This window comes from Gordionus sp. m RMFG-2023, chromosome 2 (genome assembly GCF_954871325.1).
Source record: "Gordionus sp. m RMFG-2023 chromosome 2, tfGorSpeb1-WG-v2, whole genome shotgun sequence".
Classification (NCBI taxonomy): Eukaryota; Metazoa; Nematomorpha; class Gordioida; order Chordodea; family Parachordodidae; genus Gordionus; species Gordionus sp. m RMFG-2023.
Window position 1 is genome coordinate 55,638,236 of NC_088776.1, and position 21,998 is coordinate 55,660,233.

At 26.5% G+C, this 21,998-nt stretch overlaps 1 protein-coding gene across 2 annotated transcripts; it reads left to right on the forward strand.

The window, feature by feature from the left end:
* The first annotated feature begins 1,969 nt into the window (after positions 1-1,969).
* LOC135925154 (GDP-mannose 4,6 dehydratase-like) lies at positions 1,970-19,008 on the forward strand. Of its 2 annotated transcripts, XM_065460357.1 has the most exons (12): positions 1,970-2,001; positions 2,210-2,336; positions 5,280-5,324; positions 6,215-6,302; positions 8,292-8,404; positions 10,797-10,989; positions 11,399-11,503; positions 14,172-14,299; positions 14,392-14,510; positions 17,159-17,255; positions 17,698-17,766; positions 17,909-19,007. In XM_065460357.1, the coding sequence occupies exons 2-12, from the start codon at positions 2,223-2,225 to the stop codon at positions 17,969-17,971; spliced, it is 1,134 nt and encodes a 377-aa protein (XP_065316429.1). In that variant the 5' UTR covers positions 1,970-2,001; positions 2,210-2,222; the 3' UTR covers positions 17,972-19,007. The 2 variants fall into 2 exon arrangements, with proteins under 2 accessions (XP_065316429.1, XP_065316430.1); XM_065460358.1 differs by lacking the exon at positions 1,970-2,001 and having other exon boundaries at positions 17,909-19,008.
* The last annotated feature ends 2,990 nt before the right edge of the window (positions 19,009-21,998 follow it).

Below are 21,998 nucleotides of genomic sequence, written 5' to 3' on the forward strand. Positions count from 1 at the left end.
TACCTCAAATTATTATCTTGATTAACTATTTAGATTGCAAAATGTCATCCAAGAGAAGTTCTAACCAACATATAATTTTATGATTTGGATTAGCTATTTATTCGATAATTATTAATTTGTTTAGGCCTACATAATTTTTCTTATCAGTCCATTCTACAAAACATTTTCTAAAATAGTTATAAAACATTACATTAGTTTTATGACCTTTTTTCAATGTAGGTAGTTAAGAAACTGCCTTGCTTGGTTTAAAAACCATTATCAATTGAGGCAATACATGAATTAATTAATGTAACTTGTAATTCTTTAGACACAAAATATTTTTATATCCACAATCTAATTGCAATAAATGGAGAATTATTTTGTATTAAAAAATATTATCATTGGGAATATCTTGTAATGTTTTGCTTTCATGTGCATAAAAAATTATAAAATATGAAATTCAGAATAATTGTTCAGAGTTGCATAAATTAAAAAGGTAAAATATATCAACATAAAAACCTCGACCGAAAACCGGAAAAAGGGGGCTGAAATCCCGCAAAATAGGGAGTATCAAAATTCTTAAGATATATATGGATTATTTTATCGAAAATGAAATCTAATCTCTTATGAAGATTAATTTATATTGTGAAGAAAATATTAACTCATATATTTTTTTGGATCAAATAAATGATATTATTATTAAAAATTAAATCAGAATTTTCTTTTAAAGTATATATATATTAAGAGTATATATTCAATAAAAATGATGAATCAAATAATCACATATTTTATTTTATTTTTTATCGGTTTTTAGTTTAATTTGTATAGTTCACAATAATAAAATATAACATTTTTCATAATCGAATATTAACTCTTATCTTTGTAGCATAGCCATGCGCTAACCACTAATGCAGTTCACGAGCTTTGTATTATGGCTAAACCTGCACAATGAAGTAAAAAAGTATCACTATAAGTTTTTATTGAATGTATTGGATCTGGTAACGTAAAATATAGTATTTATCATAATCGCTTTGAATTAGGATTTAACCTGAAACTTGTATTTGGGTGAATAAAAGATACTTATTAGCTTAGCCCTAAGTGTCTTTTCGATTTTATAAAATGTAATGAGTTTGGTGTGATGTATAGTAAAATACAATATTCATAAACCCTTGCAGCATAGTCGTAGCAAACCCCTGATGTGGTACAAGAGCATGGTATTAAGCCTTTTAATTTTAAAAACATTAAATATTGACCGATCCGATATATAATATTATCCCATAATTATATTTATATTAAATATATTAACTTATATATAATTAAAGCCATTTTTTTAAAAATATTTAAAATTTATTAGAAAACTGTTAGAATATTCATAAAATTGTACAAAATTTTAAACTACACAAATAATTTTAAAAAACTCAAGGGATCAAAATAAATGGCTAAAAGCTGTGCAGCCATTAAAAAAGGTAAAACTAAATAAACTCAAATGATAAATGACAAAATCAAATTTGGAAATTCGCGTTTTGATATACATTATGCTTATATAAGAATTATTTTTGTTGATATGACCTATTAATACTAACTTTTAAATTGTTTTTTTTTATGTTTATATAAATTGATTTTTTTTTTTTATAAATTGTGAAGATTGATTTTTTTTATATAAATTATAATATTAATATGTAAATTGTTATATATAAGCATGATATTTTAGTTTTAAAATGGACATAAAAATTTTAAAATAACTTAAATTAAATTAAACTCGCAACTTTGATTTATTCTAAATTAAATAAAATTGAACTCGTATCATTCAAATATTCTTAGAAAACTTTAATTTTAGAATTAATATATGATTTTTTTTATCACCTTTTCAATTCAAATTTTATATTTATATAACAAATGTGAATAAGTAAGTTGTGTAAATATAATGTCTTGTTTATTTATTTTGACACGAATAAATTGTAGATTATTTAGGACACGTTTAATCAAACATTCATATCTTATCATTTTCAAAAATTCTGATAGGTATGCAATTCATTGTATTTATGAAATAATATAGATATATGAAAATTTTTAAAAATAATATTTGTTTTTATAATCAAAAAAAATTATTATAATTTTCTTCACGTAAACTATTATTTATAAACTTATCATTTGATGTTTGAAAACGCATTTCAAAATTTCATTTTTATACTTTACAATTATTTTTATTTATTTAAAAATTACATTATAGTTAAAAATACACAATGGACCCTACAACAAATGGACATAATAAAATTAATGGTGATTCACTTTATAACAATCTGCCCAATGAAAACATTAACAAGAAAGTTGCATTAATAACGGGTGTGACTGGACAAGTAATATAGGAATATAAATGATTTTTTTAAACTAGTGATAATAAATAAAGATATTTTTAAAAAATTTTAATAAAAACTATCAATTTTTTATCAATGTTTATACCTTTTCACATTAATAAATTTTGAAATATTCTTTTAACCTTTTAAATTTATTGAATATCTTTTTTATTTGATTTTAGGCCATAAATATTATATGGGGTTTGGTCAACTGGGGCATACAATTTTTATAATATTAAAGGAACATGATAAAAAAATTGTTTTGGAATGTTTCAATAATTTAAACAAAAATCCTATATACTTTAAACATTATTAATTAATATTATCACCATTTATCTTAGAGTTCCTTGAATAACTTTTTTTTTGTTTATCATTATAATGTATACTTGAATTTTCTTTCAACCCACTTCACTCAGACACATTTTCTGAATGTTTAAAAAATAAATTTCCATAATGTGTATTATCATTTACTAAAAAGATTGTATTATAACATAGATATCTTAAAGTACTCATTTAGAAAAAATGGCTACATCAGTATAAATTCAAGTTTAGAAAAATCATTTTATGATTTCAAGTTGAATACCCACTCCCCAACTAACTAAAGGAGAATCTAAAAATATAAAATATATTACAAAAAAAATATTCAAACTGAAAAGCCTAATTCACAATCAAGGATGAAAAATTATTATTTTTTTAAGAGAACACTTTGGGATTTAATCATTTAAAAACGACATTTTTTATAATTTATCCCGTGAATAATCTAAAACTAAATAATATGTGGTATGAGTGGCCAAATCTATTCAAAATTTGTGAAAGATGTTAGAAAATTAAAGAAAGAAATAATGAAAAATAATCACAAGTGATATATAAATATTATAATAAATTATGACACAAGAAAATTACTTCACAGGCCGGAATATATTTTGATATAAATTTATTTATCCCAAATTTGATTTTTTGTTATTAAATTTTATGAATTTTTTTATACAGATGCTTAGCTGTCTTGATTTTCTGAAATCATAAGGATTTATAGTTGTTTTTTGTTGATGGAATAAGGTCAGTTTAGAGAATTATCAACAAGATGGTGGTTAGAATTGCTAATTATTATAGTGGGGAATTGGATTTTGCTTTTTCAAGGGTAATACGGACTGGAGTGCGTTAATCTTTTTCACAGTGTGCTTATAGAGATGTTGGTTAATTTAAATTGTGTCTAAGATATCCTTAAACCTAATCAAAATTTTTCCAAAGGGGTGGAAACATTTGGCTGCACCCCTAAATTTTATTGGATGATTTAAGACTTACCCTAAACTGAGTGACATTTATCAAAATATTTGTAATGGTTTGGTCACTTATTATGGAGTCATCATAGGGCGGGATGTAGATCAAGATCCCCTCTCCCCCCCTCCCCAATCCAAAAATGGACTAGTATTGTTGAATGGCCCGATTTGAGACAATTTTTTGGCTAACTTAATATTTTATCCAGGAAAATATTACCTAATCCTCGAGATTTCGCGAATAGATATCAAAACATTTGTGCCATCTTTGAGCAAAATCTTCCAGGTTGCATATTAGTTAGCCGCTTTTAAAAATCGGCTCAAAACGAGCCTTTTAACAATATCAGTTTAAACGATGCATATTTTATATATAACTTTTTTTGACAAAAAAAATGTATGCGTAAATTTTTAAATGTAAAATTAGAGGTCAGCCCTCCCGCCCATATATCGGACGGGCATGGTCGGGGTTTCTAAAATATTTTCAACATTGGGCGGATGGTGGGCGGGTAAAAATTTTTTAATTAAATTGTGGGCGTGGGCGTAAAAATTTTTAATTAAATTGTGGGCGTGGGCTGAATTTTTAATATTTTTCCAGGCAAAATAAGCAGATAAGACTTCAATTTCGTATTTTTTTTAAATATTTAAAATACAAAAGTTAATTTAAAAATTCTTCGATACTCAAAGAAAAAATACTTTCAAATTTTTTTTCATTACCCTGCCATGTATATTGTTTTGAAAGTTAAATGTGTAGGAGCATCTATAGAAAATGCTGGAAACAAACGGAAATTTCCATTAAAATCAAGATTTTTTCTAGTATATATATAATATATTCATATTTAATATAGTAGTATATATTAGAGAATCTGCAAATCACGGCCTGGCCGATCGGGCTTGGTCGGGCCTAATATTTTTTAAAAAATTCCTGGCCGGGTAGGGCTTAAATTTTAAATTATTATACCATTGCATTTTGTCAAATAAATTGATATATTTTAAAATTCTTGCAAGAAACAATGGCACTAACGTTTTTTTTTTATTTGTAGAATGTTTTTTACAATAAAAAAAATTAAATTTAAGGACCGGGCGGAAAAATAATTTTTATTTCGGATCGGGCTTGAAAAATTATCTCCCATGCTTATTCCTACTATCACGTTATTATATTTTTATAAATAATTTTTAGCTCTGTTAATTTTCTTTTTTTTTGGCATTGGCCAATGAACATATAACAATACCTAGACTGACGATGCATTCATTAAAAATGTACATCAAATGAAAACAGCTGGGGACGCCATTTTGATTACCCATATCATTATTGGAAATTTTAAACGAGAGACTAATTTATTCCGATGTCTGACGCAAATTTAATTAAAGAATTGCCTGATCAGCGAGATAATAAGGAAGCAAGCTATCAATTTAATAGTTGTTTTTAACCTTAGAATAATCTACTATATTGGTTACCAAAATGTCGGGTCCATCTGATTTGCATTCAACGAAGCGTTCAAATGCATTATTATGAATGCACCGTTAGTCTAGGTATTATTATATGTTTGGCATTGGCATGATGTAAAAATCGGAGTATATCATTTAAATTAAAATTGATCATCCAACTATTTATTATATAATTTATTTTATATTTCAAATTTAAAAAACAAAAAAAAAATTGTTTTATATTTAGGATGGTTCGTATCTGTCAGAGTTCCTCATTGGAAAAGGATATGAAGTAAGTATATTAATGATCATTTAAAAATAAAGTTTATTTACAGTTTATCGCCTTAGCTAGATTAGATTAACTTATTTCCTTGTCTCTTCTATAAACCTTTTCAATTAACGATTACCATTTATTAACATTTAAATCGCATTTTTAACTTAATTATTGCCTACCTTTGGGAACACGGGTAAATGCTACAATTAGGTTAAATAAACTGGTGTAGTCTTGTTAAACGACTCTATCAAAAAAATATTACGCAAGCCTGGAGAATTTACTCATAGAAGGCAAAAAGGTTTGGACATCTATTAGCGAAATCTAGAGACCTACCCAATATTATTTTGTCTAAAATTTTAATCTAAAATCTGATAAATCGAGCCGTTTAACAAAAACTACTTAAGTGAGTTTAGAAAATTAATTACGTTTAAAAGACGATTAGAATTATATTAAAATTGTCAAAAGGGATGGGGAAAAAAAAAGCAAAAATCCTTTTATAGAAAAAAATAAATTAAATTAATGTAAATTTTTTTTTTTAGATATAACAATCTAACAGAAATAACAATTATTTTTAAAAAGTTTTATATTGGCAATGCTAATAGCTGGACAAAATCGTTTAAATTGATTTTTTTATTATTAAAGTTAAAAAAATTTTTAACGAATGATAATAAAAACGAAACTAATTTAACCAAATGTAGACTAAAAATAATTTTTTTGTAAATTTATTTATTTATAACTAACTAACATAAAGGGGGATATTATTATTTTTCATAATAATTTCACTTCCTTATTATAATGAAAATACTCAAACTTGGTTATAATTATACCATATACCTACATATTTCGCGCATCGATAAAAAAAAATGTATAATAGAAATTTGATTATATTTTAAAAAAAAATATCATAGGTTCATGGTATTATGCGTAGATCCAGTTCATTCAATACCGGGAGAATACATCACTTATACGGAGACAAAAAAGCTCACATTGAAAGCAGTATTATGATTTCTATTTTTTTTTGTTTGTTAATATATTTCTTTTTTTCGTTTATTTTTTTAAAAATTTTATTGTGATAAAAAAATGGGTTTTGAATGCCAAGACAACTGTTTTTTGTGGGTTGGTGGGGGGGGGGTTGACAAACGTAAACGTTGTTACATGTTGCGTTATTATTATGGAGGCGTTACCCATAACGTTGCTCGTTACTATTCCCGTTACATTCAATAGGTGCTGAAGATCTCTGATATAATTGATGACATTCGATTGACTAATAAACGTAACATGAAAAATAAAACGATTTACAGTTTTTTAAAAAATCAGTTTTTTATTTGTTTTAATTAATATATATTAATCTAAAAATTAAACGTTGATCTAATAAATAATGTAAAGTAACGAGTAATGTAAAAAGTAACGCGTTACTCCAATTAATTATTGTTTTCAACACTAATGCAGTGGCTCACCATTGGGGGGGGGATAACAATGCGTCTTTGTAAGGCGTTACTATATTTTTATTGGTTTGTTACGTTTTTACTCGTTGATTGTTACCGAGACATTTAAAAATATTTTATTTGGTCCGATACCTAGAAATTCGTAAACTAAAAACTTAGGTCAATGTGTAACGCGTTGGAGGGTCTAAATTTTAAAGGTTACCAAATGGTATCGTGTTGTAAATAAAAAAAATTCACACTCACTAAGTGTTTTTAAGCTGATTTGTAAAAACGGCTAACTCAATTTTTTATCCAGAAGAAAATTACGCAAGTCTAAAGATTTTACTCGTATATGCACAAAGGTTTTGGACATCTATTGGCCAAATCTCGAGGCTAAGGCAATATTTTTCTGGCGAAAATGCGCGAATTTTATCAATTTTTTTTTTAAAATTGCCAAATTTTGGGTCTGAACCTGCCCTTGATATATTATCCCCGGCTTTTAGTAGTTGTCCAGAAATTGGTTAACGTTCGCCAAAATGTCCAACAAAACAATCTTTTAAATTTCTGAATACCCAAAATGGATCCATAACTCAGATAAGTTTAAAAGAGATTTTACTAAATGCTTAAATTGATTCTTGTCAATAATGAGTTAGGGTCAAGATCATATCCTTAGGGGAGTGGGTTTACACCACTTTTTACATTAAAGCAAAAACCCGATAAAATTAATTTTGAGTGTTTAAAAGAAAAAGAAGAAGTACATAGTAAAAATGTAAGTTCATATTCGTTCTTCGGAAGAATAAATTCGAAATTTAGTCAAATAGAACACTATAATAATAATATAATTTAGCCACTATAATTTTTAAGAATTTTAAAATTTAAAATGTTGTTTTTTAAAAAAAAAATTATCATTAGTCCATTCACTCCGAGAGATGAAAGAAAAAACTTTTTTTTTGTAAAAATAATGAAATTACAATTGATAACATTTTGAATAAATTATTTATTCGATTACCTTATAATTCACGTTGAATAAAAATTTACATAAGACATCATACATGTGCGAAATTCCTATCTAGGGAAGGTTAAGTCCAGTACCCCCTCTCCCTAGCTAATAATGCTGAGACCTCTCTAGAAATATATTAAAATATTTGTGACGGGTTGGTTTCGTGTTTAAATATGAATTAATATTGAACACACAGGGTTCTATCCCTACAATGGGCAAAAAATTTTAAGTTGCCTAGTCTAATGTTTGTTATAATGGCTTGATTTGAGCCGATTTTTAAAAACGGCTAACTCAATATTTTATCCATAAAAATATTACGGAAGCCTGAAGAATTTCCTCATGGGTGACACAAAGACTAGACACGTATTAGCTTAACATTTAAAAAAAGGAATATATTTCTAAATGAAATAGTTTATTATAAACCTCAAAAACGCAATATAATATTGAAGATTTCAATCCCTCCTTTGACACACATGAATTTATAAATTTCTTATCAATATTATTAGAATGATATCTTTTTAAACTTGAAATTTTTTTTTTTTTTATTTATCGTAAAATTAGACAGATTTCATTTGCATTACGGTGATCTGATGGACAGCACTTGTCTGGTAAGCATCATCAGTCAAATCAAGCCGAATGAAATTTACAATCTCGCTGCCCAGAGTCACGTCAAGGTTATTTTTTTTTTATAACTATTGTATATTTCAATCTGTAAAAAAAAATGTATTCAGAATTTGAAAAATTATATATGCTTAGATTTGATAAACCACGAAAGATTTAATTTTTGAGGATTGGGAGTTGGAACATTATGAAAAAAAAATTTAATTATTATAACCGTATCAAATATTTTAATTTTTTTTTAAGATTTGTTGAATTTATAAGAGATAATAAGTGAATAGGATAATGCTTAATTATTTAATAAATCACTAATCCTATCCTAAGTTTGTCCAAAAGTAAAGATGGGAATAGTATAAAGTAACATATTCTTTAGAATATAAATAACTAGCCCGAAAAGGGGGTGGAGTGGCCTTTACCCACGAAAAGGGGAGGGGTTTTTTTAGAGTTTAATTTGAGTGTAGTGTGCAAAGAATGAAATAATTGAAATATATTAAAATTATATCATGTTAAAGTCAATTCAGCATGCAAACTCATACTCTTAAAATTTTTTTTAGTTAAATGTATATTTTGATGTTTAAAATTTTATATATTTTTTTCAAATCAAAGTTTAGGATATTTATAATAAAAATGTGAAACTATCCCATCATTTAGGACTTACTTACTAAATTGTTTTGAAATTTATAGTATGGATATTTTACTCAACTTAAATACACTTCCGAAAAAATTAGATTATAGAAATTTAAAAAGCGCTTTAAATATTTGACGCAATATAAAGTTCGTAAATAAAAACAACATTTTAAAATTTAGTTTTGCCGAAAATGTATTCCAAGAGTATATAAAAGTTATTATAGTATCTAGATAAAAAAAATGTTATTTAGATACATTTTTACCCTGTATTTGTAGATACATTTTATAGAAACGTTTGGATACAATTTTATTTTACATATTTTTTGATATTAAATTGTATGTTTATAAAAATACCAAAATAAAATAAATAAAAAATGTTAGTTCACATCACTGAGTTTTAACAATCGATTTTCAATTTTGACTACCTACCTTACATGATTATAAAAAAAAATATATTAGAATTATTTTGTAAAAATTCGTATATTTATTACCTAGATTTAGGCCATGAAAAGTTTCTTTTAACAACTCTGGTACAGAATAACATGTCCTATAAATTTCGGGCTATTTGATCATCAACATTTTGAGTGATTTTATAATTTATTTAATTGGCGTAAAGTCAATTGACTAACTATAATTAATCGATATGCCAATTTACTGATTATGCAGATATGCTAAATAATAGATTTTTAAGTGTAAATAGGAAATTTATAGAATGAGAAAAGGAAAAGATAAATTAACGGAAAAATCAAAGGTGAGTATGAAAGAATTAAGTTTTGCCCCCCCCCCCTTTTTCAAAATGAATACGAAGAGGAAAAAAGAAATATTAATTCACACTCAGAAACTAATATTTATCAAAATTTACTTAATATATATATATAGGAATGACAGTAATTCTGATCTAGACTGAAGAAAAAGTTTACATATATTGAAGTCAGCTGTAGTCAATCTCATTGGCTATAGCGGACGCCCATTGAAAGACATCTCGTTTAAATGTCTCTCATTGGCGGACTTCAATGTGTGTAAATTTTTTAAGCCATATTATGGAAGAAATCACCAGTCTAGGTTAAGAGTATTAATAACTAAATAATAAATATGACCCTAATTCAATTAAAAATAAATAAATATCGTATTGGGATTAGGTATCTCTCAAGTCATTTATTGAGAGCGATTTTTTAAATCCGAATAATCTGATTTGATCGAAAATGTTTTTCTAACGTGTACAATACCCGCCCGAGAATTTTAGACAATTTTAACTGTTGTTAATACTTTTAATTTCCATCCCTTTTTTTTATATATAGATGTATTTTTCGTATAAAAATTAAATAATACGCTAAAAGTTTATGGCCAAAAATTGTCCGAAGTTTATAGAATGAGTATAGTTTAGACATGCTGGTTAATGCATTTTCGGTGAAATCGGATGAATTGTATAAAATTGAGAGATTCCAAATCACCATGGATTTTTAAAAATGCCCCAGATAGCCGAAATAATATTATGTATGCCGCCTGGAGATTTGGCAAATGAATGTCAAAACCTTTCTGTCATCTATGAGAAATAAAAGGCTTACATGATATCATTTTGGTTATAATCTCAATCTGACCGTTTTTATTAATCGACCTGATTTGAGGGTTTTTAAAACTACACCACGACATTTCAAGATCACATATATTATGTTAACTCGATAAATAACCAACAAGTATATAAAAAAGTATGCATAAAAACAAATATGGAGGGGGGGGGGATAATTAAACGAATTTAGATATAAAAATTTTATAATTGAATAAATGAATGAAGTTATTATATCTCCTTTTTATTAAAAAAAGGTATCCTTCGAACTGAGTGAATACACTGCCGATGTGAACGGGTTAGGTTGTTTGAGATTGTTGGACGCGGTGAGGATTTGCGGGCTCGGTCAATATACCAAGTTGTACCAGGCCTCGACCAGCGAAATGTACGGTAAAGTTTTAGAAGTTCCTCAAAACGAGCTCACGCCCTTTTACCCAAGGTCCCCTTACGGTGAGTCAAAGTCTCGTTATACTAGATAGTTATATAAAGGCTTAGGCAAATTTTTCGGAAATTGTTTCTAAATACAAATACCTTTGTAGTAGTAAAAATTTGCGAAACCCTCATTTTTTAAAAATTTATATTTTTTTTATTATAATAATTATTATATTAATTTTCAAAAAAATAAACATTTGTAGTAGTTAAAGAGGACCTTATCTTGATATATTATTTTTTAGAGGAAAGGAAGTTATAAAGGATTAGAAAGACCACTTATAAATTATAATTATATACCAAGACTTCATAAGTCGCACCAAGTTTTGAGAGGGGAAGGGAATAGAAACACATGGAATTGATAATCCCCCTTCCCCGCCCAATAAAATATATTTTAAAAAGTTTTTGTTTTTTTATATCATTAAAAAAGGAGTGTCCAAATTATACGCCTATTGGATCACGGTTAATTACAGAGAAGCTTACAATATGTTCGCCTGTAATGGGATTCTGTTTAATCACGAAAGCCCTAGGAGAGGTTGATTGTTATTATCAAACCTTTTATATTCATCTTTTTTTTTCTCCCTCTACCAATAATTTATTATACATTGGTTTGAGATCATTATTTTAGACACATTTTCACGAGACTGTGGCGATATAAATTTTTTTCCCACAGGAGTAAGAACCGACTGTATGAGTGCTAACACACTTATTTAACCTTGGCCAGCTCCAAACTGATCAACCATGATTTTATTCTTACTGAACTTAGAAGGTTAAGCGATTTTTTTTAACCCTGAAAACTTTTAAGTCGTGTTAGAGAAAAAGGTTCTTGCTTCAAGTTCAATTGAGCATGGTACATATGTACATATGCACATAGGGAAATTATTAAATTTTTAAATATATTACTATGCTTTGAATGGCCTCTCTAATACAAGAAGGTATATTCAAAGCTTCATAAAGTAGCAAATATTCAAGTATACTGTCCAAATATTCCGAACTAATGTTAATTGTTGGCATTTTTTCAGAGCTTACCTTTTAATATTTATTTTAAAAAATTTTATAACTAAAAAACCTCCATCGTCAGAAGCTAGAAATGTGATAGAAAATATTCTATTTGTTATAAAATATTTACATCTTCAAACAACATATCACAATCTTCTATATACAATTGTGCAATATTGCACAACGCGTCTATTTTCTTCAAATAAAAAAATATATTAATAAGTGAACACATAAGTTATTCAAGAATATTCAAATTTATTTTGAGAAAATATATACGATTAAACATTTAATTCTGCAATTACCATTTTAATGGTAAATATTATGTATTTGGAACATAAGAAAGCTATTTCACCTAGTTGAGCGAGGTAAAGGAATAGTCATATTTTTGCGCGTCTTTTTTCGGAATTCATTAAGACTTTTATCCGAGCGATGTAGTTTGGTTACCATTTTTTCTATTTTAGATAACTTCGGGGACAACTTTTTAATACCTTTAGAAACTATAAGATTGATTATATGAGCTAGGCATCTCATATTATTTAAAGGTTTTAGCAAGGGTCTTTTTTTCTGCGATTTTAAAATTTTTAAAGCCGCCAATATATTGCCGACATTATTGTGTGTTATAAATAACACTTTATCAAATAAGTTATGATATTTTAGGCATTCCTCAGCCGCATCGGTGGCTTTATGGGGATGTGGGAAAGACACGATATCAAGTAAAATATTTATCATTTTAAAGTCCTTGATAAAATGGGCAGTGATTGCACAATACGATATGCTATTCAATCCAGACCATAGATCAGTTGTTAGAGATATATCTTTTTTAAAATCCTGGAAATAATTTACAGTTTTATATTGACATATTATCAAATATTTTTTCGAGCTTTTCCTTGGCGGTGGAAAAATCACAAATCAATATTGAGAAAACTAATAACATCTACAGAAAATAATTATAAATATGAATACACTAAAATTTATAATAAGGGATAATCTCCCCATCAAAATATTCGAATCAGAAAACTTCCGAAATATATTATTAAATATAAATGCATCCATCAAAATTTGGTTAAGAATCAAGATCCACTGCCAAGGAAAAGCTTGAAAAAATATTTGATAATATGTCAATATAAAATTGTAAATTATTTTCAGTATTTTAAAAACGACATATCAATAACAACAGATCTCTGGTCTGAATTGAATGGAATATCTTACTGTGCGATCACTGCCCATTTTATCATAGATTTTAAAATGATAGAGTTATTACTTGATATCAGATCATCTCCGCATCCACATAAAGCAACCGATGCGGCTGATTTAATATCGGAATGCCTAAAAAATTATAACTTATTTGATAAGGTGCTATTTATAACACATGATAATGCCGCGAATATGCTGTCGGCTTCGAAAATTCTCAAATTACAGAAAAAAAGACGCCACATTAAAAGTATAAATAATATTAGATGCCTGGCCCATATAATAAATCTCATAGTCTCTAAAGGGATTAAAAAGTTGTCCCCAAGATTATGTAAAATTGAAAAAATGATCGGCTAAAATTCTTAATGTATTTCGAGAAATGATGCTCAAAAATGTGATTATTCCTTTACCTTGCCCAACTAGGGGGAATGGCACATTTCTTATGCCCCAGAAGTCTAATGAAGTACATAATATTTATTAAAAATCACTAATAAATTGTAACAAAAATAATATTACAATAGCAGCATATCATCTTTTTTCTATTAAAAAAACATCAAATAAATAAATCTATTTTCATAATGATAAGTAAAATAATAAATAAATAATAATTAGTGCCAGGCATGAACGCTGACGGGCGATTAGCCGATGCAGAATTTTTGACTTATTAAGTTTTAGCCGATTTCATATCTAAGTGTGATTAGGCTTAGCCAATTTTTTCACTTAATCGGCTAAGCCGTTTTATAGTCGGCAAAATTAGCCGATTACACAACTCTACTGAAAATTATTGTATGCACTAAGTTATATTAGAGTTCACTAAAAGATTGATAGAGTAATTGTATCTTAACGAAGTAATTTCGCGATAAATTGGGAACTTGAAAAATTGAGATACAATTCTTTGTAAAAATTTACGAATTCCCTATTATATTCCCTTTTCTTTTTTTTAACCGTACATAGAATTTTAAAAGATCTAATAATTTAGTATTATCCCTTTTCTAAATATCTATTATGTATAGGTGAAACTTTTGTAACCCGAAAAATAACAAGAGCTGTGGCCAAAATAAGCTTAGGTCAGATGCAATCATTCAAACTAGGAAATTTGAACTCCAAAAGGGATTGGGGTCACGCCAAGGACTATATAGAGGTTTTAATTTCATTTTATTGAAAATAGATAAAAATAAATAAATAGATAAATAGGAAGAAATCTTTGATTATATTATTTACTTTTATTTAAAGGCCATGTGGTTGATGCTACAAAGGGATACCCCTGTAGATTACGTTATATCAACTGGGTCTACTCACAGTGTTAGGGAATTCGTTGAAGAAGCTTTTAAGATTGTGGGAGTCAATATAAAGTGATAATCTAGATGATATTATCTATTTTCCTTCTTACAAATATATTAAACTCACAAAAAAACTAGCTATTGATCAATAGATAGTTAATAATGATGACACCTATTCTTGCGCTCATAAATTGCGAATGTTGAAAAATTTGGCTATTTGTCTGAATATAATCATTTGTCTTTTATTTACATAATATATATAATAGTGACGACAGCGAAAACTTGACCCTTTTAATATCTTTTTAACATGAATATTTACCCACTATTTTTAAGATTCTTTATTTTCAAACCATTCTTTTACCTTTTTTATTTCCTTGACAAAAGATAGAAATATAGATACTTAAAAAAAATTTGTCTTAAAAGTCAATGTTTACTTTAAAGTTTTAACTTTATTTTTTCATGGATGCCTAATTTGGTTTTTTTTTCTTAATTTTAAATTAATATTCAATATTATTTTATGTTTTGAACAGCCACTATATATATATTGTATTCCATATTAAATCAACCAAAAAAAGTCGATTCTCAACCCGACCCCCTTCGAATTTTTAAAAAATTGGGATAATTAATAAAAATGTAAAATTTTACTCTTCAAATCGGCTTACTTCATGAGATATGGTCATCTTTAGAAACGCGAAACTTCCAAAATACACAAATGTATAGTAATTTACGAAACACATAAAAAGAAAATTCGTTTGGGATCGGGCCGGATATATATTTTTTAAATAATCGAATGAATTAGAATAAATTTGACCTTCATTTTTCCTTCCATTGGAATAAATGAATGATATTATTGTGTCCCGGAAATCGTTTGGCCGTTAAAAATCTATTTTTGAGATTGGTTTCCATTCTTAATATTCAACGTTGCTGACAAATATGTAATTGATCTCCAGATTAATTCTCGCATAATTATATAAATCCATAGGAGTTAGTGTATGATTTTCATAAGGACTTGGCAGGCTTGTTATAGCGGCCAACCTCTTAGTAATTACCCCTAAACTATCACAAGGTGTTTTTCCATATGCAGTTGCAAAAAATTATCACTTGATCCCAAAAAATTTATAATGGTTGTAGAGGTTTACCAAGTTTTTTTTGTTTTTATACTGGGTAACAGTTCCATCAGAAAAATAAAAAATTATTGAAATGATCTTTTTTTCAAGAATAGAATTAATTTTATTTGGAATGAATAAAAGTTGTGTATGATTCGGGCTTATTGCTTAGTTGATCAGGTTCAGACGTTAAATGTTTCACTAATAGTTGAGGTAGAAGATAAGTTAGAAATAGAAGGTAATGTGATAGTGATAGTAGAAGTGAATGGTAAGATGGAATTTGTTGAATATTTTCTGCAAGAGCTGCAAATTTTTTGATTAATTGATAAGCTAGAATTCACTTATATAATTCACCGTAAAACACCCTAAAATCGTAACGTACTAAATGAGATTTTATTCGAAAGGGGGTTACAGCACTTTACTGGAATAGAAATAACTTTTGTAGACATTTAAATTCTTTTGGTAAGAAATAAAAGATGCTTATTAATGTTATATAATTTTTTTAAATGAATAAATAAGTTGGATATTGAATACGTTAATTTTATTTAATGGCTATGTAAAATTAATCAATAAAAATGAAGGCTCTTGCTGTTGGAATTAATTTTGACTTTATGCCAAATATAATTATTTTAATTAATTATATGTAGATTAAATTAATCTTTAAAAAATATATTTCTGACGATCACAATAATAATTAATTATCTGGCAATGAAAATTAAACTTCATCATTCACTCACAGAGTTGCCAGGTCAATCGAATTTAAGAAGAAATTTGGGACGAATATAATCTTTAGGTTGGGGTGAAGAGATTATTGAGCTCACTTTTTATTATCATAGTTGTCACTTTATTACTTTTTACAAAATCTTATTATTTATTCCTTATAATGCTTCCAAATTAAGGCGTTTTGCGTTATATTTAAAATACAACAATTTGAATCAGATTTTTTTAGGATTTTAATTTTAATGCTATTATTCACATATTGCCTACTTTTTTTTAAAAAAAATGCTTATATTTGGTATAATATAGGATTTAAGCCATACTACTTATATTTAAATTGTAATAACTATTGGCCCAGTACTCGTCCCAATCCAGGATTTTGTACAAACATTAAGAAATATAATGTCTATCTATAAAAAAGATTGAAAGAAAAAATTTTATTTTATAGCCATTTCTGGTTTTTGGAAATAGATCTATTTTTAATATAATAAATTTCATATCATATTAAAGAGCTCTTTTAGAGCTATTTAATACAATTTAAATTATGTCTTTAGCTTAAATACTTTAGAGATATTTAATATTAAATATAATGTATTTTGGAATTTCCGCGTTTCTAAAGATGGCCATATCTCATGAAGTAAGATGAGTTGAGAATTAAAATTATATATTTTTACTAGTTAGTGTATATACTATCATCATACAAATTTTTAAAAAAATCGAAAAAGGTCGGGTGAATAGTTGATTTGATGTGTAATACTAATACAACATACACAATATGTTTTTTTTTAAAAAAATTATTATTTTATATTATATTTTTATATTGGTTAATAAAAAAAAACAAGTTTATTTTTTGTAATACCATTTATATGGTGTAATTTAAAAAAAAATATATTAAAGATGGCAAGGAAAAGATTTGGACGAAGTTGGGATAGATGAATCCACTGGTATAACAAGAATAACAGTAGATTCAAAGTATTACAGGCCTACAGAAGTGGTAAAATTAATGATTGAAAGAAGAGAATAAATTCTGTTATTTGCCTCTTATATTTAGTTCTTATTTTTATTTAGCTAAACTTAACAACTACCAGACTTATAAATTATAAATTTTTTCCAACATCTATTTTTTAAGAATTCAAATTATAATTGATTATAGAAAATATTGTTATTGTTAACTCAGTAAGAATGAACTTTTAGTACTTTTAAATTTTTTTATATTAAAAAACATTAAGTCTTTATAACTCGTTCTAATTTCAGGTTATATTGGATATAATAGATAAATGTAGATTTTGACAGGAGTTTTTGATTTTATATAATTTTATCAAGCATTTTTACATTAGCGTATAATTTATAATGAATTAATTATAAAATTTTTATTTTATTTTCAAAACTTACAAAAAAATAATACCATTTTTGTAAAAATTATTATCAATAATTAGGAACTATTGTTGGGAGATTGTAGCAAAGCCAAAAAGGAATTGAAATGGAAACCAAAAATTTCATTCAAGGTATAATGGGTTTTCAATCTTATAAGAATGATATATATAAAGAAGGGGGGGGGGGGTTATAAAAGCTAAAAAAAATGAAAGGAAGAAACGAAAACAATTTAAATTAATAAAACTTAACATTTAATTTTTAAATTACTTAAAGGAATTGGTGAAAGAAATGGTTTTATCCGACATCGATAATATGAAAAAGAACCCCGAAAATTAGGCACACATTTTTTTCCTTAATTCATATGCACACCATATTCACGGGATTAACTTAATGGGCACAATATTTATATACTATATATACGCTAGAGGTCTGCAAAACCCCACACGCGGGCTGAGTTGGGAAAATCATTTTTTTTTACAATAAACTTGTGATTTCAATTAACCAAATCAATCACGGTGTTTATATAGATAATATGTTTACATCGCGATTATATACCTTTCACTTGCCAAATATAGTGATAATAATTTAAGAATTAGTTTATCAAGTTGATTGAAGAATGAAATATTAAAAATAATATATTTTAAAAAAACGTCTACCCCAGGTCTCCGGTACCCATAGCATTTTTATGTAGAAAATATTTTTATATTATATTTTACGAAGCCACAAACTTATGTAGGAACTTTTATTTTTATATTATTCTTTTAAATTTATACCCCTAAATTCTCTTAAGAACCGTTCAAAAGTAAATAGTTTCTTTTTTAACTGTTGTGTATAGTTAATCCATAAAATGTTCTCTCTTTATAAACTTGTCAGCATAATTTAGATTTATTTTTCAATAAACCCAAAGTTGTATAAGTTTTGTTCGTAAAATTTTCCTTAAAATATAAAATGGACTTTCGTAAAAATTATATGAATAACTTTTATTAATTAAAATGTATTTATTTTTTTATATGATATTATATATATACTTTTATATTATAAATTATAGTAACTTATTTTTAGTTTAATTCCCAATATTTTAAAGAATAGATACCGCCAAATAATAATTATACATGAGCAAAATTGAGCCCTTCAATAATTCATTCCCCCATTCTAGAAACCACCAATTTTAATTGCCATTTTTTTTAAATAATAAAATTCCATCTTCATTATTTCGAAGATCAGTATTTTGTTACTTATTTGGTAAATTATATAAATTTATAAATCTAGATAATATTTTTTTTTAAATTATCTAAATTATAGGTGGAATCATTTATATATATATTTAATTGTGATTAAATGTAGAAAAAATGCGGAGATGTATTTAATTTATTTATATATAGTATTCTATTAATTATCATATATGGGCCGATATTTTTTTTTAAAACCTAAATAAATATTAAAATTTAGTTTCATTTTTATGGCAACCTAGTATTTATTTTAAGGATGCTTTAAAAAAGGCAAAATTTAGAAATATTAAAAAAATTCGGGAAAAAATATTGTTTCCTTCTTTAGATATATAGAGAGAGAGTAAAAAGAATGAGTAATATAAATATTTCGCTTTAATTGGTATAGCGTGCAATAGAGAGTTAAAAAAGTCATTTTTATTTTTTACAATCCCAAGTAATATTCTTAACCACCAATTTTTTATTTATTTTTTTATCATCATATATTTTAAAAAAAAATAATTCTTAATTTAGAACATCCATTTTATTTATTTTTCCCTTATTTTTTTAAATGTCTTTATTTATTTTTTACATAAACTTACTTTCCCAAAACAAGTTTTTTTTTTCATTATTATATGTTTATTAAAATTTTTACTAAATTTTTAGTATCTCCTCTTGTCCACTATAATTTTTATTTATTCTAATTTTGATTTCTTTATCTTATTAATTATTTATTTATTTTACCTTCCAACAAATAGATAATACTCAAATAACATTATTCTATATCTATATTTTTTACATAATAATTTATTATTTACAAATTTCTAACTAAATTTATTAAATTAAAATAATTATTAAAATATATAAGTTTTTTGGTAGAAGGGCCTATCTTTTTTATTCTTTCTACTTCTTCTTTTGCTATATTCATTACTAAACATATATATGGCTCGGGTGTAGCCCTCATATAACCTCATATCTGTGTTACAAGGTTTGTTGGTATCCTTGAGAAAAAAAAATCGGCATAATTATATGAAGAACGTTTTTACGACATTTTTATCAATAAGATCCAAATAATATAAATAAAATTATTTTATTTGTAAAATTGATAACAATTTATAAATATGTTATTCTAACAATTATGTTTCCATCATGCACAACATTGTAATTAAACTTTCATGTGTGAAAAATTAGTTATAATTTTACTTGAATAAAATATCATTTACTTCATATCTAACTAACAAAATTTAAATTTCATGTGTGACCTATTCGCTTTAATGAACTTTTCTATATTCCATTAATTCGAAAAAAAAATATATGTATGATTAATAAAAGAAGCAGCCTATACATAACTGGAAGGTAGGGGGGGGGGGATTAGAAAACGTTTGCATTCAATTTTTTGAGGGGGTAAGGGATTAGGCGTCTTTAAGCAAGGTAAGATAAATTTATTGGAGGGTTCTCTATTAAATTTTTAGATGAAATAGGGTAAAATATATTACAAATCAATACTTTTATTATACACCTATTTTAATAAACTAATATTGCTAATAATCGACTAAATCTATATATCGCATACAATCAGACATTATTTTCCAAAAAAACTCTCTGTTATCCTTATTCCTTATAAATGTAATTTAAAAGTGTTAAAAATTCTCAGCAAACTCATATTCATGCCAAACAATACTATAATATAATGCATTCATTGTAAATGAGAGGGGGGGGGGGGGTTTAATTGAATCATGTTGTAAAAAATAATTTTTATATTCCAAAAATTTTGATAGTAGTTGGTAGTAATGTTGTTAAAAGTCCGATGGGTCGATTTTAAAAAACGACCCGATTAATATTAAGGGGCACCCTACAACGGGGGGGATCCGAAGCAACTGCTTCAGTAAATTTGAATGGGGGTACTTTTTTTTACATCCATCATGATCATGTGATTTCTGGTTTATAAATGTAACAATAAGACCCCCCCCCCCTACTTAATATTTAATTTAATATATTGACTGAAATTTTGGTCGATGTTTAGTAAATTTTTTATGCGAAATTTCTTGTTATAAATTATTTTTCCAATTTTAAAATATGCCTAAAAATATTAACCAATATTGACAATAGCAAAACTCCTTGAAATTGGATTACTTATAGTATTAAAATGTATAAAGTTTTTTGCTTAACATGTCTCTTATTTCATGGTCCCCACGCAAATTCAAAATGGACATGTGAAGGTATAGATAAATGGCAAAATATTAATAGTGATATTATTCTGCATGAATCTTCACAGGCACATATGATGGCCTATTATGGGAGGCTTTCTCATAATAAAAATTCGATATTAAAATTTATAACACTTAAGAATGAATGTGTAGATAATAACCGTTCTATTATAAGAATTATAATAAGATGTTTAGATTATTTAATATCTCGTAACCAAGCCTACTGGGGGAACAGGCAACAAGAAGGCAATATGATGGCCCTTATTAAGCTTATTGCAGATTCTGAACCTTTACTAAAAATGTATATACAGCAAAATGAAGAAAGAAAAAAGAATAAAAAAAATAAGGGATTAAAAACGAAATTATATTCAAACCTATTATCATATAATAACATAAACATTCTCATTGAAACCATGAAAAATATGGTTATAAAAAAAATTCAAAATGAGATTACATTTAACAGGTGCTTTTCAGTCATAGTTGATGGCACATACGATGTTTCGAAATCAGAAGCAACTTTGATAGTAAGATATGTTGAAAATAGTGAGACGCCGAAGCCTGTTGAAAGACTGATTGACATATATTGTACGGGAAATACCACAGGTCTCGATATAAAGCATAATATAATATCCAAACTTGGCTAGATGAATTTACCCCTTGAATATCTAGTTGGGGAAAGTTATGATGGCGCCTCAAACATGAGTGGAAGAATCAATGGTGTGCAAGCCTTGATTAGAGCAGAGGCGCCAAAGGCAGCTTTTATTTGGTGTTATTGTCATCGATTAAATTTAATCGTTGTTCAATTATGCCAATCAATTAAAGAACTTCGAAATGTTCTAGGAATACTAGATGAGATTTATGTCTATTTTAATGGTGCAAAAAGATATATTACTCAAAAAATTTCAGTGTAATGATCTGAAAAAATCGCAACGATTTCTACGCGTCAAGAAT